The sequence below is a fragment of the Thermobia domestica genome, chromosome 1, assembly GCF_964235325.1.
Source record: "Thermobia domestica chromosome 1, izTheDome1.hap1.1, whole genome shotgun sequence".
Lineage (NCBI taxonomy): Eukaryota > Metazoa > Arthropoda > Insecta > Zygentoma > Lepismatidae > Thermobia > Thermobia domestica.
Window position 1 is genome coordinate 183,093,332 of NC_137454.1, and position 17,804 is coordinate 183,111,135.

Here is a 17,804-nt window from a genome sequence, read left to right on the forward strand (position 1 = left end):
TCTCGTCTCGACTTGCTTTATTAAGTTGGACAGTATCGGGCAGGTGGTACAATTGTAGTAACCACTGCAGAAACGCGAACATATTGTCGTCGTTCCTAGGTGACATCGATGGATCTGAAAGTGTAAGTTGCATATTACATGTTAATGCAGGGCAGCACATATCAATCAAATCCTCATAACCGTAGGTTATGATAAACCCGGATCAATTACCTTTTTAATTGTTCTTTCAATTATTCTTAGAGGTATTTCAATGGTTTAATTAGCTTAATTTATTACCATTATTTCAATTATTGCAATTAATTTTAATTATTGCAATGGTTGCAATGACAGCTATTATAATGCTTTGTTGCACGCATACTGCTTATGAGTTTCCTATGTCATTGCCCAAGGTATTGCATTTCAATGTGCTAGTTATTGTTCATGCATATCTCATAGTATATTTGAGTTCTCTAACTCACGAGTATTTTACTCACTGTGGATGACCCATATACTTATTAACACATATATTTGAATTAAAATAGCACTGTGAGGGGCTCATCCACATTGTATTGTAGTTATGATAATAAAATGACGCAATTACTATATAATCATTCTGTCTTCTCATAAGTAACTCTTTAACACTAATCCCTTTGCATATAGGTTAAAAAAGGATTAATAAAAATCATACCCTTCTCCACTGTGCTACTAAGGTAATCAACAAATACGGATATAATATTATTAGCTATCTTTTAACAACATTAATTATCACTTTCTCCGTTTTTATCCGTGATTAATTATCACGTTACACGTGATATCATATTATCCGTGATAATTGTGTTCTATTTTTTATCTAGAGTTCCCTTGTTTCCTATTCCAAAAATTCTTGGTAACTATTCACTATCGTGAACTATCCATAGTACCTAGACCATGGTGGAAAGACTACAAGTTGGATGCAATGCAGTGTTACATTCTTGTCGCTCTGGCGCATAACGTCATCTTGGTCGCAGACGTGGCCAACGAGAGGCAGATAAACTTAACAAGTGCTTGCTCGCTGGTATCTCACACGCAAACTTCTCGTATTTGTAGTGATCTTCAACGAAGTGGAAATTTTAGAACAGTAATTATATAAACGTAATGTAATCAATGATTAAGCTAAGTGAATTCAAAGAAAGATATTTACAATAGCAAAATAAACAGCAATATAGGTTCATATTAAACAACTTTGAAGCTTGAACAAGCCAATATTGCTCACTACGTTTTCTGCTTTTTCTTTCTTCCTTTCTTTTCTAACATCTGAAGTAATACACTTGCATATGTATAAGCCTGAATAGTCTATAACACAGTGTGTCGCTAATGCATATCATTATTATATATTTATGTATGCTCAAGTATATTTTCGTAACGCATTGATAGGTTTCGATTTACTATTATTATTTTGCTTGAAAGAGTATTCTTCCCTACATAAATTTTGAGATTATCTCAGGTGCGAATTCATGGTTTTCGTAGAGATGCACGTACGTGTATTTTCGTTATGCTTGGAAAGGTTTTTTCTCTTTTTTTAAGAAGTTTCACCAACCTGTTTCATCAGAATGTCAGGAAAGGTTAAAAACTTTACTGAGCAGGGACGCACGAATTTAATATCTTAAACATCGTTTTTATTTTTGATTTACAAAAAATAATCTTATTTGAAATCGCTGATGGTTTATTTATAGGATTTTTATTTGAACAAAAGGTTTGGTGAAATTTACAGTTCTCTGAATATTAGTGCCAAAATTTACGCCACAACAAATTGTATTATTAAACATTTGTACGAAATAGAACGTTACATATACTATCATGTTATAAAAATATATAAAAATAAATATGTATATACAAAGTACCTCAAACAAAAAAAAAATGAACAACATGACTATTTCAAGCTAGAAACAAAGTACTAGGCGTAGGTGAAGACGATGTACGGGTGTTACAGCTAGACTAGAGAACATGTAAATCATAAAATTACATAATTTTCTTGATAAGTTTTCCCTTTTCTGTCCCGTGGACTAAAGAAGACAAACGATAAATGCAAGTGAATGATTATGTGGAATTTTGTGGAATGAGAAGGCGGGAGTAAACCGAGAAACTAACGGACACGATGTTGTCCACCACAAACTCACTTGACCGGGAAGTGAACTAGTACCCCTTGCACCAGAGGTGAGCGTTCTGCCACTGAGTCACTATGTTTCCTTGATTGTTCGAGAATTTACCATATTTCTATATTTACTGTCATTCTTAACTTTGTAATTCTGGAGGAGCCCCCTAAATATGAATATATAATTATCCAAAGTTATGATTAAAATGAACAAAAATTTCAAAATCTGAGTATAAAAATGTCCCGACAATGTCGCCCTGATATGGTAGATGGATACTTTATTCTCTTGATCTAATACATTGTTTATTTATCTTTCTAACCGTTAATCGTTATTACGAACCTTCAATTCGTTAGTTAATTTGAAGTGCAACGTCCCGTTTCAGCACCGAGGCTACAGGGAATGCAGACCTCCAGATTGAAATGGGATCTGAACTACTTTAACGCATTCAATACTCCCCTTATGCTTAACTCGAGGGAGGTAATGCCCGCTAGAACATCGTGCCTCCCTTCTCGAGTTACATGCCTGCCTCTGTGGGGAAACTTTTGTCTCAATATCTTATGTAGAAGGAAATGGTGATAGAAATGATCACCTCTGTCGCTCCCCTCCCTCATAATTTCGAATCCGGGTCTTACCTCGAAGTTCGTCTTTTTAAATCGTACTATTGGATTTTTGTACGCAGAATCAACACAAGCTACTGTAGCCCTATAAATTACTATTACATACTATTAATACTAAAAAGAAACTACAAAATGAAATCGTGTTTATAGAATTTCATTTAACATTGCATTTATTTATTATTTTTATGTAAAACCATATTTTAGGTTTATTTTGTTCTGTTTCCTGCAAGCTAAAATCCATTTCTGGATACATTCCCCCTCTTCTTGAGGCTATTTAAGTATTTTATATTAGTTCCTTTAGGTTTTCTGTAGTAATTAGTACAGCCGTACACTACACAGTTAGGCACTCTCGACATTTAACAGAACAAAGTAACAAAGAATTTCCACTTGTCACTTCAATCCGTTCTGTTGTCCCTTGCAACCCAGATGACGTCACAGCCACGACAGAGCACCAGGCGACACCTTGTAGTCTTTCCACCATGATCTATACAACATGCAGGGCGACCATAAGAAATATCCCTGATTACATATATTAATTACATGGAAACTATTGTGCCAGGGAATAACAGTTTGCGGCATCTTGAAGAGTAATTCGAACAATTTTTCTGTCGTTATATGCACTTCTATATGGGCTCCGTTAGTAGCTCTCAGAATGTCTAGTCGATATTCAATCTTCTGACATGTGTTGTGTAGCATGTCCGGTGTGATCGAATTGATGGCTTCTTTTATTAGTTTGAGCAATAGACAAAACTCTCCTTTGCGTTACAATAAATAAACTGACGAAGATTGATGCACACACGTACTTCATCCCCTTTGAAGTTGGCACATGATAGCGCAGTGAAGTTGATTCGGTCTCATGTTAGCTATATTTTCATGTTAGCTTGCCTTAAATTGTATGCTGGTATGCTTCTGCATTGGAGACGCTTGTTATTGTAATTGGTTTTGGTTCATAGTTCCTTATATGTGGATCCTGGTCTACATACTTTCCTTTTTTCTCTTACGCCCTCTTTTCAACTTCTTTTTGCTGCCTTCACTGCATTCTCCAACAAACACATTTCCCTCCGTTTTACAGCTTCCTCCGCATAATCCAACTACTGCGACACAACAGTACAGCTACAGTGTTGCCAATAACCTACACGCATGTGACCAATAAATAATTTATTGCGTAACATATGAACAAGTTGCAGTTCGATTGTTTAACCCGACAATAGCTTTAAATACACAGGAACATGTTGCAGTTCGCAACAATTAAGGACAACTTGCTTTTTGAACAGAAACTGCTGACGGACGTGTTTGAATTTGAAGTATACCTTCATTTTCAACCAGCTGTAGCTTCGACCAGAATACAACTACTTGCATTTTGTTGCTTTTATATGGTGTAAAGTCTCACTGAAATGCCATTTCAATCAATAACTCATTTTTTTAAAAGAAAGTGGACATGTTGTGTTTTGAATGTAAGCTTCTCAACTACGAACAGGTTTCACAATTTGCCCTAAGCTCCAAATATATTACACAATGAATTGTACGAGCACCTGTCAACATGGAAAGCTTCTCAGTAGGATACGGAGAAAAATATTATAGTTCTCAAAACAGCTGAAAGCGGTTGAAGTAATTAGAATAAGATTTTACATTCACTTACAATCGATCCACCTAGCAAAAAGGTTTAATAGCCAGTTGAAATATATCTTATAATTGTGTAAGGTGTTGCTATGATTGAAAATATTCAACTTTGTACTGTAGATGAGTCTAAACTCGTCAGAGGAGAATATATGTACTGCTACATTAAAATTTGAATTTGTAAGAAAAATTAATTACAATTTATTGATTACGATTCATGGATTTGTTTTGATGATGGAAATAATATATAATTTATTTTAATTTGCAAATAACAATATTTTTTCTTTGTATTTCTCATATCTTTACTAATAAAGTCTACGTTAAAGAAGAAAGAAATATTATGTAATATATTGTAATTTGTAATTATCACCAGCTATTTCTATTTTGTTATTGTAATTCTTATACTTAATTAGATAGCAAATATACTTACGTTGAATTCCATTCGAGACCAAAAGAACAGACTGCCATTGCTGTGGGCAAGAATTTGGAACTAGTGTTTTGCATTTCATTTTCGTATATCACGGAGCTATAGTAGTACTTAGTCCATAAGGTGCTAGCAGTGATAACTGCAAAAGCAGCCATAGAAACCCAAGCAGCAAGCCACATTATTCTAGAAATACAACAATAAGAAATAATAATCTTTAGATTAATACGTGCATTTTTCGTGAAATTATAATATTTCGAATAATATAATACTACGGTAGTTAATCGTTCTAATTAACTGATTTAGTTTGATGTAATGAAAAGAATATTGGAGATCATAACACTGTTTTTAACATAGTTATTCCATTTTTCAGTAGACCATTATCCATTCGGAAAGTTGGTCTGGTGTAGCTGTGTCTCTTCTCCCAGAGTAAAAAGTGGAAATTACGTGACAAGTAACAAAAGACAATTTTAAAAAATGAGAAACAAGTAATCACCATTATTTGTGAATTATTGTGCAGCAAAAGTTTTCGTTTGAGGAGCAATAAGAAATTTATAGCAATTTCAGCACATTGATACGAGCTTAGCGTGAACTTACAACTTTCACAATTCGAACCAGTTAAGAATGTCCCAAGAGCATTGCCAAAACGAACTTAAAAAGAATTATTTTTTCTTATTAATTTCTACAGTCTTTATACTAATTGTTCTGTGTACTTTATTATTATACTCATTAAACAATTCTTGTAATATATCTATCCATTTATAATTTTCTTCAGTACTTAATTTTTCCATATGTTTTGCTTAAGAATTTTGTTAAAAAGTTCTACGATATGTTGTTTTCTGAATACATATGCTCAAACTCGAGGGCTTGAAACATTTTCAAAATATCATCTCTCTATGACTTACGGTTCCTGAGATATGGCCCCTTAATTATAGGACTAACTCAGGAGAGTAATGCTCCCGGAAGTAGAAACAAAAAGAACAGTTCTGATTGGTTGGCGTTATCCATTTCTTGCCACGTTGCATTGAAATAGCAGAAATCAAACGGTTGTTGTTGTCGGTTTTCGTGGCCGAGTGGGCCAGTTCGCATCAAGCCGCCGTCGAGTCAACACGGGTGCTCTGGTGCTTCCACAGTGTACTATAGCCTATAGTATCGTAGACCATATATACGTAAAGTGTATTTCATAGCTCTGATTACTATATCAAAGCAAAACTACTGAAGTAGGAGTTATACTCCGTACTTTCAATTATTGCCGTTTCGGCGTAGTGTCGGTGTATCAGTGCAAACGTGAATATGGAATATAAAAAAGATCTTCAATTTAAACTAGAATTTGACAAGAAGTTCCGTGCAGTTCGACCAGTCCCCTTGGAAATCTACCATTGGATGAACTCCACTTTCCCAGGTATTTTTGATCACATCAGTGCCATGCAGTTAAATAGTGAAAATTTTTGTATTTTTCTAAAATTCAAAACGCAACAGGAATACGATGACTTTGCAGCTCATGCCCCTAGTGAGGTCTCATTCACTCATTCAAATAAGGAAGTGAGTTTTGTTCGAATTATTTCCGCAGCAGATCCGACTACCCTCCTTCGTGTGTTTGAGTTCCCTATCGAGGCACCGAACAATTTATTGAGTGAGGCTCTTAGTGCATATGGTTCAGTGATTAAAATAGAAGATCAGGAATGGGCCCCTCCTTATCCCCCTGGTATTAAAACTGGAACTCGCCATGTACATATTAAACTGACATCTCATGTGCCATCCCGACTTCTAGTCCATGGTTATAAAGTAGGAGTATCATACATTGGACAACCGATTACATGTTTCCGATGCCAAAGCTCTATGCACACCGTAGCGAACTGTGTACTGAAACGGGGGGCTCAACCCCGAGGGGCAACGAGTGTAATCCCGACCACTTCTTCGTCCCTTCCTCGCATGACAGAACTCGGAAAAGTGACTCCTAAGACATCCTACAAATTAGCCCCACCTGTCATTTCTACGAAATCTGGTAACCAAGAAGATGATCTTGAGCATCGACCCTCGGTTCCGGACGGAGTTCCCTGCACTTTCAATAACGTCTCTTGAGAAAGCAAAGGACGATACCCAACTTCATAGTAAACGAGTGCCTTTATCGCCTCCATCGGAGGCCTCCGGCATACGAGTAGAGCAACATATCACCTCACACAACATGGAGGTTGAACCACATCCCTCACCAGTTGAGGATAGCGAGGTCCCGAAAGAGACACAGGAAGAACATCTTGAACCCTTTGAAAGCGAGTTTCTCCAGCATGAGACACAAGGAATTAAATTTAGCGATGTTATTTCTAAACAAAAAAGACGCAAATTATCCCGGAAGGAAGAACTGAATTCTCACTTGGAAGGCAGCCAAGTCTCTCTGTCATGCGATCGAGACCCACGGACTCGCCCACAGCAGGTGTTTGAAACAGATACATAAGGTATTGGTCTTCAAGGTCAATGGATACGAATTCACCCCAAGTAGTGTGGTGTGTGCCTCCGTTGGTTTGTTCTTTCTCTACGTCACGTGTGTACAACACAAGTGCCCTCCGATTCTAATAGTGCAAGAGTGCAGAGTGGAACAGAGGTATTTATCACGTATACAAACAGGAAATCCTTGAGTGTTAGTTGTGTTTAAATCTACCGTCGCCGTATGGTTTTATTTTTACCTGCAGCACTTATATTCATAAACATCTATCATGGATTTTGTAAGTTATTTTTTGCTTCACTTCTTAGTTTTAAGACTCATATTAACTTTGAGTAGCGCAAACTTACGTAAATATCAACATTGCACAGAAGTGTTATACTACGAAATTTTCCTCTATATGACTGTGATAAACTCTTTATCCTTTCTCACGATAAATTTAAATCGCGCAAGTAGTGACGATAAAAAAGCATATTTAAACCAATTTCTCGTATGTCATAAACCGGATGTAGTTTGTGTGCAAGAACTTATACATGATTCATTTCACAATATGATGGACTATGATGTGTTTGCTAATTTAGGACCCACCACTGGAGTAGGGATGTTTATCAGAAAAGGATTGGGGCATACCAATCTTACTCTCTCCCCTGACGGACGTATTATTCATTGTGTCATACAGGGGCACCTGGTCGTCGGACTATATGCTCCTTCTGGCTATACAGCTAAGAAGGAACGGGCTGAATTTTATGGCCAAAGTTTGCCACAATTCCTGCCTCCTAATATTTCTCGTATGGTACTCATGGCTGATTGGAATACCACTGAAACCAGTGCAGATTCAATTCCGCCCACCCCCCCTTGTCCCGCATTTTTGGAATTTTTGTGGGCTTATCACTTAAGGGATGTAGTCATTGTTTCCAATTCACCGAGGACCTATACCCATTGTACTTCACATTCGAAAAGTAGGATTGACAAAATATACGTCACTCCTGACTTATTTCACACTATTATTGACGTACAGACTATTATACCATCTTTCAGCGATCATGCAGCGATCAAGCTCCACATAAAAACAGATCAACCCTTGCCAGCCCTTAGCAGGCGAGGATACTGGAAGTTAAATACATCCTTACTTCACCACGACGGTTATCGGGAGGAACTGGAACAACAATATTCCTATTGGGAAAGGATGCAACAATATTTTCCAGATCTCGCCTCTTGGTGGACGACATTTCTTAAACCTAAGATCGCTCGGTTCTTCCAAGGTAAAGGACACGAAACACGACACGATCGGCAGTTGATGTTTGAATTCCTCTATGAGGCATTGCGTCAGGCATGGTGTGCGGCCCCCTCACTACAGAATAAACGCACAGTGCAACAGCTCGAACTACGACTCCAAAATCTCCAGGCTCCCACACTTATGCCTTCTTTTATTAATGAGACCACATATTATAGGCTTGCCCAGGAAACTGTCACTATTTACGACGTTGCGCGTCTATTGCACCGGCGGAAACAAGCTACAATAGTAGCTTTCCGACTCCCGAATGGTGATATGACTAGTGATTCGATTCAGATCTTAAAAGTTTTCCGTGAGCATTACCATAAATTAGTACAACCCCGACCTTCTGACACCAATGTTACAACTCAGTTTTTGTCGATTATTCCCAAACTGATTACGGAGGAAGAGGGTCGTGATCTCATGCGCCCCATAACTTGTCAGGAAATATGGATGGCCCTGCAGGCAACAAAAGGAAAGGGCGCGCCAGAATATGAAGGTCTGCCGTACGCGTTCTATAAACAATACTGGACTTTTCTTTCCGATACCCTAGTCAAGTTATTTAATACATATTTACAGGGAGGCCCCATCCGCAGTAACGTTGTAATCACAATATTTATCCCGAAATCCGCCACTTCCCAGATTGTACAGGAGTACCGACCCATCACTTTACTGCCTACCGATTTGAAACTTTTTACCAAAATTCTGACGGCACGTTTAAAACCCATATTGCAAAAGTATATTAGTCCATATCAGGCAGCCACCCACCCCAAATATAACATCCATTATGTGTTACGTTCGTTACGGGATTTTATAGCGTACGTGCAAACTCGGCGCATTAAAGCGGGGGTCATTGGCATAGATTTTTCTTCCGCATATGACTGCGTTGATCACGGGTTTCTTCTTCAAACTTTAGACGCTTGGGGATTTTCTCCTGCATTTCAACAAGTCATAAGACAACTATACCAATCGGCCCAATGTCGAGTACAGATCAACGGTCATCTTTGTGACATATTTGCTATGCAACGCGGATTACGTCAAGGTGATAGCATCTCGACGAGCCTCTTTGTGATAGTTCTAGATACCTATCTCCGGGCTCTGGCTAACATTACCTCTCCCGGTATACCGGAATACCATCAATTACACGTCTTCGGATTTGCGGATGACGTAACCTTAATAGGAACTACGCCCAAAGATATGCTCACCGCCATCCGCATAACTGACATGTTCACCCAGTGCTCCGGCTTGGCATACAATAAACACAAGACCAAACTCCTGTCATTTCACGGATTCTCCCTACCCTCTTTACCTGATTCACGCTCTCACATTCCCACGGTTGATGTTTTAACAGTACTCGGCATAACTTTTCATAGCGATGTACGCAAACAAATGGATGCTGTCTGGCGTCCTATAGTTCATCAGATTAAGCAGATGCTATACTTACAACGGTTCCGAGGTCTGCATATCATACATAAGGTCCAATATCTTAACCAGTATGTTGCTGCTAAACTTTGGTACTACGCGCGCACTTTTCCCTCCCTTCTGTTTACGCTCGCCAAATTGAATCTGTATTTATGTGGTTTCTTTGGCGGGGCTACTACTTCCGCCTCCGCCACAACACTATTTATCTCCCTCGCAGCGAAGGGGGCCTTGGACTCGTAAACATTCGTCTTAAAAGTCAAGTTTTATACATGCTAGATGCGTATCAAGACGTTGAGCCCCACATGGACTATACCCGGGTGTGGATCGAATGTTTCTGGCCCGAATACTCCCAACCAAGGAATCCGCCTTTCTGCAGATTTGGCAAATTATGTCCTCCCTATGTCACCAATCTCGTTCAAGCATGGACATATTCAGGTGAGCTTGCTTCCCCTACTACATATACTCACCAAACCTTATACCAGCAAGTGTGGAGGGCGTCACTTTTAGATGCGAGAGTCCGGGTACAGGATATGTTCCCCAATAAACAATGGCGCCATATTTGGCAAAATCTAAGAGCCAATGTCCTCCCTTTGCACACACAAGCGGTATGGACGACCATAGTTCATCAACTGCCTGCCACACAAGAACGACTTCTGCGCATTGGACGTACCACAACCCTTACCTGCAAATATTGTGGCCACTCCGACACACTACCTCATCGCTACATGTCATGTTCAGGTGCCGATATTATTTGGAACCTCCTCCTTCGTATGTTGAGCTTGATCTGCCGTACACCTGTTCCTTTATTTACAGTCGATCTCCTATTCTTTCCTGCATTTCAGTATTACCCAAAAACCAAACATAATACGGTCCTCTGGTTAGTTGGTACCACATTGTTATATGTTCATCATTCCATGCCGTGGAATGATGAATGCTTATATTTCGACTTTCTACAACGGGAACGCCGCAAATATTTTTCAGTCGATCTCGAAAGACAATCTTTCAGTGGTTTTTTGCAAGCAGCTCTGTCCCACATGTCGGGAAAGACCGGGAGGCCATGAATTGTGCTTGTGAACATTTTCCTTGTTATGCATAACCATTATCATCGTACAGCGGAGTAGGTTTGCTCAGAACCACATCTTGGACTCTCTTCCCAGTGGTCGGTCCTAGATTACGCCTATATTGTCTCCATGTAATCTTGCTATGTAATATTAGTGACAGAGTACAATAAATATTCAGTGGGTTAGCGCTATATGCTAGTAATGAAAATCCTTTTTGGCGTGAGTTCAAATCCGGCCCAAGGAAAGTTTTTTTTATATTTTTTTTACAGTTTTATAACACTTTTTACCTTAAAATAATATGAAAATAATACTCGAAAAAGTGATTTACTTACTTTTGTGCGGATAAGTAGTAGTAGTAGTAGGAACGGGTTAGAAGCCCAGCAGGGCCCTTGTACTCCATGATATAGGGCTAGTTTTGTTCCCTTTGTACTCCATGATTTAAATTTTGTGACTAACTTAAAACAACTGGCTAGGATAGCGCGTAAAACAGCTGGCTAGAGTAGCGCGCGAAAAAAGGTACTTCCGGGAGTATTACTCTCCCGAGCGGGTCGTTTAATTATCCCAAAATCTGAACTTCTTTAACTAATATCTGGGGAACGGTAAGAGTGACGCAAAAAATTCCATCACTTCTTTCAGATAGTTTTTATGTTCTATCGAATGGAGTGCTCAAAACTGAAAAACTCTCAAATAATAGACACACGTACAGACATTGAGAATTCATTAACGAACTTTTTAAGTTCCCTCCAAATTTTAATTCCGCGTGTTGTATTTTTCGGAAACATTTGAAATAGACTTTTAGGCAAAAACTTATTGGAAAGGGGGGTAACATGTAAAGATAACAAGTGTTAGAGCATATATTACAGGTAGCTGTATTGAATAATCAATTTCTCATTTTTTTTACTTAATGCAAATTGGCTTTAAGTACAAAATATTTCTTTGGAAAATGTATACAACTTTGTTGTAATGTAAGAAAACACAATGCCTTCCGACTGAAGAAATTGTAAAAGGGCCAGAGGTTTTTATAGATTGAGGTTTCTCATAGCTATCAATGTATAAGAAGCAACTCTCTATAGTTGTCCGACAGTCATGCATGTTAAGTTCTTAATTGACCTTTTAAAACTAAAATCTGACAAAAGCAAATAAATTATAATAAATAATGTTGATTTGCCTTCGTCAGATTTTAGATTTAATTAAGGCAAAGAAATTCCAAAGCAAGAATGAATGACATTCTTAAATTTACTTCTTTGGTTTCAATATTTCTGTACAAAGTTTGAATTCCACTGGAATTATTTTAAATTGTCTGTTATTGTTACCTTATAATCTTTTATTTTGTGTATTACACGGGGCTATTGACAATTTTCTAACATAATCAAAAATGAAGATTCGCATACATGGGAAATCTTTTTTTATATTTCTCTTATAATACCTCCTCAGTATATATAACTTCTTTCATGAATCAATAAACCTGAAAAAATCTGAAATTATAGAATTCACGAAATTACTATCGGCCATGGTAACTCCTTCAGCACTAGCAAAGTATATACTACTACTACTACTACTACTACTACTACTACTACTACTACTACTACTACTACTACTACTACTACTAATAATAATAATAATAATAATAATAATAATAATGTGTAGAACGATTTTGAGCAGATAATTTAACATGTTACAGGAAATGATTATGCCGCACAACAGATAGCAATTTATGAAGTATACATACAATACTACACAGAATACTGAAGCCAAGGTATTTATACGATATTGAACTGAAACTGATGCACTTATGTACACTCATGTCCCAAACTACTGTCGCATGTCTGCAAATATGTTGTTGTAGGAATATAATTTGATAACGAATTCGTCCGGTATTTCCTATAACGTTAGTATGTGTAAAATCGGCAAAGACATGTATGTGGAAAATTTCATGTCAAAAGAGCAGTAAATAAGAACAACAACAAAAAAAAATAAAATAAAAATAAAAACAAAAAAAAATAAAAAATAAAATAAAATAAAATAAAACTTTCTTGTCCATTTAGCAACATTTTGTTTTACTCATTGTAATTTTTGTATTTGTAATTCTTTTCCTATAAAATTTACTAGAAATGTACATTTCTCGATTATACACATAGTATCAGTATTAAAAGTATTCTGCAAAATCATGTTCAATTTTTATTCTTACAAGAAGACAGTTATAGATATGCGACAATCATTTTCGACATGAGTGTACATCATAATGCCCGCAAGCTAATCGGTATAATGTTCACATGCTTATGGGCTAAGTTACTAATCAGTACATTGAATAACACATAGCTTCTTAATGGCTAATTAACTATTCAGAGTATATGCGCTACTACATTTTTATTATTGGTGAGGTTAAAGGTGAAGCCAAAATGGGGCCAAAGGTGAAGATCCCATTTTGGTCGAAAGTTTCTCAGAGAGGGGTGGATAGGTTGGTAGTACATGGGGAAGAGTGAGGAGGGTAGAGAAATCATGCATGATTTGAACGGTTAACAGACGATTTGAACATGCATTGAATGTGCGCGAAATTCATTCCAAAATTGTTGTCAGACGAGCAGAAACAACACCGATTTGAAGTGTCCCAAGACCTGTTTAATCGGACCAAAACGGACCCAGAATTGTTAAATAGAGTAATAAAAGGTGATGAAACATGGGTTTATGTGAATGACTCAGAAATAGAGGCCCAATCTTTTCAATGGAAAATCCCAGGTTTGCCACGACCGAAGAAGTCAGTCGAATGTGAACACAATGTTGGTGCTTCTTTCGATTCTATATGTATTGTACATCGTGAATTTAGTCTAGGATAGACAAATACTACAAAAGTGCAATTCAGTGTGGGCCAAAGCTCGCGGAGGAAAAGGCATGTTCTCTGGAAAGACAAGAATTGGATCCTCCACCACCATAAAAAAATCGCAAATTTTCGTATAAAACCTCAGGTTGTCAATTATGTTTAAGTTCTTATTGCATATTATTAATTAACCTAAAACACATCTGTTGCAGTAATTTTACAACAACATTTTTGGCAGGAGCCACTTTTATGTATAAAAAAAAGCAATTTTACGGCGTTTCATTAAATAGCCTTTTCACATGGCACCACTGCATCAAATTTGTCACATTTTCACACCAATGGATAAATGTTGATGGATACTGCACATACACAAAGGATTCACCCACAGGAAATTAGTTTTCTGCTACTAAATATTGATTTTCTTCCTTTTGTAAAGTTTTTACTTTACATTTTTGGTAGTTTCTTTCGTTAGTTCACAAGAACGTTACAAGTTCCAACATTGGTCATGGTTTCGAAAATATCTACATAGAAAGCGCTTACATTTGTTCCAAGTTTCAGGTATTTATCGTCCTTTGTTCAAAAGAAATACGCAATCAAACTTTGGGTTGCGCAACTTTACGGATACACTGTAATATATTACGTATAATTTTGTTACAACCGTACATGTATGTTTTGGTAGTAAAATGCAGATGCTTTCAAAATATAAAATGATTTCTGGCAGACAGCATCCAAGCCCCTGCAAAAGGACTATTGGGACATAGGTACTTCCTTCCGTTCTTTACAGCTAACACAAAAAATTTAATTTATCTTTCAATCCATAAATTTCTTGATCAAACTAAAATTTAGTTTTAATATATTAAAAGTATTAGAAAACATAAATACTTAAAAGCAAATACGTCAAAATATAAATCTAACGGTAAGAGCAATGAAATGTATAGTTATACAATTTATTAACAGTAACCATATAGTAGTTGTTGGTACATACCTCAGAATTAAATTTGGAGCTTCTCGGATATACTTCATTCCATCCATAGAAGAATATGATACAAATTCCTTGATCGTGTCACGTATTGATACATATATTCCTATGATTATTCCCTTAAGATATTTGCATCTATAAAAAATGATTTAGTTTAGTTGTATAATTTGTTACTGTGTCATTTATATGAATATTTAGCAACAGCACTCTATATATAAATCTGTTCAATTACGATACTCGTGTAGAATACAATTATCATTTTAAAGTTACAGTATTACTTTAAGCTATAGCTTTAACAGTACTAGTTTAAACCCAAATCATTTTTATTCATAAAATAGGGTGAACGACATAGTCAATACGTACTCTATTCCTAATTTATATTTATGAACTTCAAAAAACTCGCACACAAGGAATTTAATAGTAATTACGCTTGTAATTGTGATAAGACTTCTAACTAATTAGTAGATACTACTTACGAAATACTACTTACATTAGTTACAAACGTCTTTAGCAGGTTAAAAAGTAGTAAGTACGAAAGGAAACTCCAATATGCACAGTAATATATTAACATATATACATTTTTGGTTTACTTAATATTCTGCTATACTCAAACATAGTAGCTTTAGTGGGTCATGAACGTTATGCTACTGACAAGACAAATAAATGTGATTCTTATTTGTTTCTTGAGACATTCAACTAGTTTAAAAAGGGTCGTTTTTGCTCTTAAACTAGTATACAAAAGATGGATTGAATGAATTACGTGTAACTGGCAAACATCAATTTTCAAATATTCATGCTTTCACCTTGCTGGATTCGGTAGTTGTTTTTGATAAAGTTATCTCTTGGTTTTGGCTCTAAATAAGATAACTGGACAAGAGCAATGCATGGTAACACTAGAATTGGCAGTGGAACAATGAACGCAATGCATAAAATGTCGTTAATCTTTGTAGCTATTTTGTAGTGATAATATATCTCCTAGCTCCATTTCTTTCTTTGTCGTCAAAGATATCAAATTTAAATCATTTATCAAGTTTGTTATTAAAATTGCCGTATTTGCATGTAGGTAGGTATGCTTTGATCGTACAGTAGGGAATAAAATTAGAGTACATATGAAGTTATATTATCGTTCATTTCCAAATCTGTCTGTAAGAGAAATATAAGGAAGATGAGATTCAACGGAATTCGTAAGGATTTAGGGTCACTTTGAGACTTAGTACTTGGAAGGCAGTCTGTACATTTTATGAATAGAAGCGTATGTTCTAGTCAACATATGTTAGTTCACAATTGTCTAGTTTCTCGGACATAATATAGTTTTGTGAGATATTAATATGTTCAAAACCTTTTGCCATTTTTCTCGGGAAAGCGTATTCATTCACACCATGCTAATATATTCATTATACACATTTCCGCGCAGCACATGCTAATATATTCTTCTCCTCTCATTCAAACTTCACATTAAGTTAAACAAACAATCCTTACCTACTACGTGGAAGTGGTCCCGCAACACGCATGTTTCTTTCCAGTCGTTTGTTATATTCCTTTACCCTTAACCGTCTATTCTGAGTAATTTCCGGTCTCCCTTCACTCTTTTCTGCTTGGGTACTTCTTTCTGGTTTTGTGAGTTTTACACATTTGCTATACAGAAGCTGTATTCCGTTAAGAAGGATAAGGTATGCAAACTCAAATACTGACATTAAGCTTCCGCCAAAGAACAATGATCCAATTCCACCAAAAGAAACTGAAAGATATATCATTTACAGAGTAGATAAATCTAAATATTAGTAGATGATTACCTAAATATAATTAACTATATTCCTTACGGAGGAACATTTCATATGTTTCTTTAAAATTTAGACAAGAAGGAAACGCTTGTTTTCAAAATAATAACATTTCAAAAAAATTTAGAAAGTATGCAAGTTATATGTAAAAAAGAAATCTCCGAAACTTTTATTCCCAACTTATTACCTTGTAAACATTGGAAAGGAGTAGCAAAATTTGCATACAGATGGAGAATTTTATGTTTTGTTAGAAATGCAACGTAGAACAATTATAACGTTAGTTATTATACATATGCCACAATCCTAATAGGCATACGTTGTAATGATTTTACACATATACAAACAACTAAATTTAAATAAGTTACAAAATATGCGATACGATCAGACCTGTATTAGAGATTTGCAAATATACATTTTACAAAGTATCAGAACTTCAGCACACCTTCGTAGATTAATTACCGTGTAATATCTAGTTGTTTCACGTGTTCAATGATAATTACTTAAAGTAACATAATTTTAGTATTTTTAGAAAATCTTATTTCTGTTCCAGGATGTCCCTTAATATAAGTCATTTCATTATAGTTTATTTGAATATTTGAAAATAAAACAGATTCTTTTTTTAAAACAATGTCAAAATTACCAAGAATCGTATGAGAAGAAGAAACTTCATTTCTAGTTATTGTCATAAACTAAAAGGGAAACTTGACAATAATTTGAGCACATTCGCCAAGCGAAGGTAGGTTAGTAGTTAGCGTTGACTATTTGTACTTTAGTTCCAGTTTTGAATATTGCGACCATCTTCCTGACTGGTGATTTTTCAGTTCCACCAGGTGAATGAAGGAATACGTTTAACACTTAAGTTTATTTGTTTGTTATTAATATTTCAGTGTAATATAATATTTTTGCTGTATCTTAAATATTTTTATTCAAGAAATATATATATTATTTATAAAATCTACAATACAATGACCCTGGCTTAATAGTTGACTAAGAATAACATTGAAGTTAAAAATAATATTCCAAGACATTATACAGGTAAACAAATAGAATAGCTAGTTGTTCTTAATTGTAAGTAAACTATGTAAAATAAATGTGAGAGGAATAAATGTTATTTCCTCAATTTTTGGCACAGTGTACGCGTGTTCATGAAAGTGTATTTTTGTTATAATAGTGCAGAAAAAGTTGGTTTCATTGTTGTAATCTAATGATTCAAAAACCTATTCTTCCCACGGAAAGATTAGATTTATGGAAAATGTTTGAAAAGTTTGAA

General features: G+C 35.9%; 2 protein-coding genes across 2 annotated transcripts in view; both read right to left on the bottom strand.

Annotated features, from left to right (window-relative positions):
- LOC145666818 (sodium channel protein Nach-like) overlaps nucleotides 1-4,901 on the bottom strand; it is a 61,943-nt gene extending 57,042 nt beyond the window's left edge. Inside the window, exon 1 of the mRNA XM_081734386.1 lies at nucleotides 4,776-4,901. Coding sequence (XP_081590512.1) covers nucleotides 4,776-4,849 — 74 coding nt within the window. The 5' untranslated portion in view covers nucleotides 4,850-4,901. The remainder of the gene's footprint in view (nucleotides 1-4,775) is intronic.
- A 6,086-nt stretch (nucleotides 4,902-10,987) lies between these two features.
- Nucleotides 10,988-17,804, bottom strand: part of LOC145674725 (uncharacterized) — a 164,756-nt gene continuing 157,939 nt past the window's right edge. The window contains exons 10-11 of the mRNA XM_081744963.1: nucleotides 16,236-16,494; nucleotides 10,988-11,102 (exon numbers count right to left, since the gene is read on the bottom strand). Coding sequence (XP_081601089.1) covers nucleotides 10,988-11,102; nucleotides 16,236-16,494 — 374 coding nt within the window. The remainder of the gene's footprint in view (nucleotides 11,103-16,235; nucleotides 16,495-17,804) is intronic.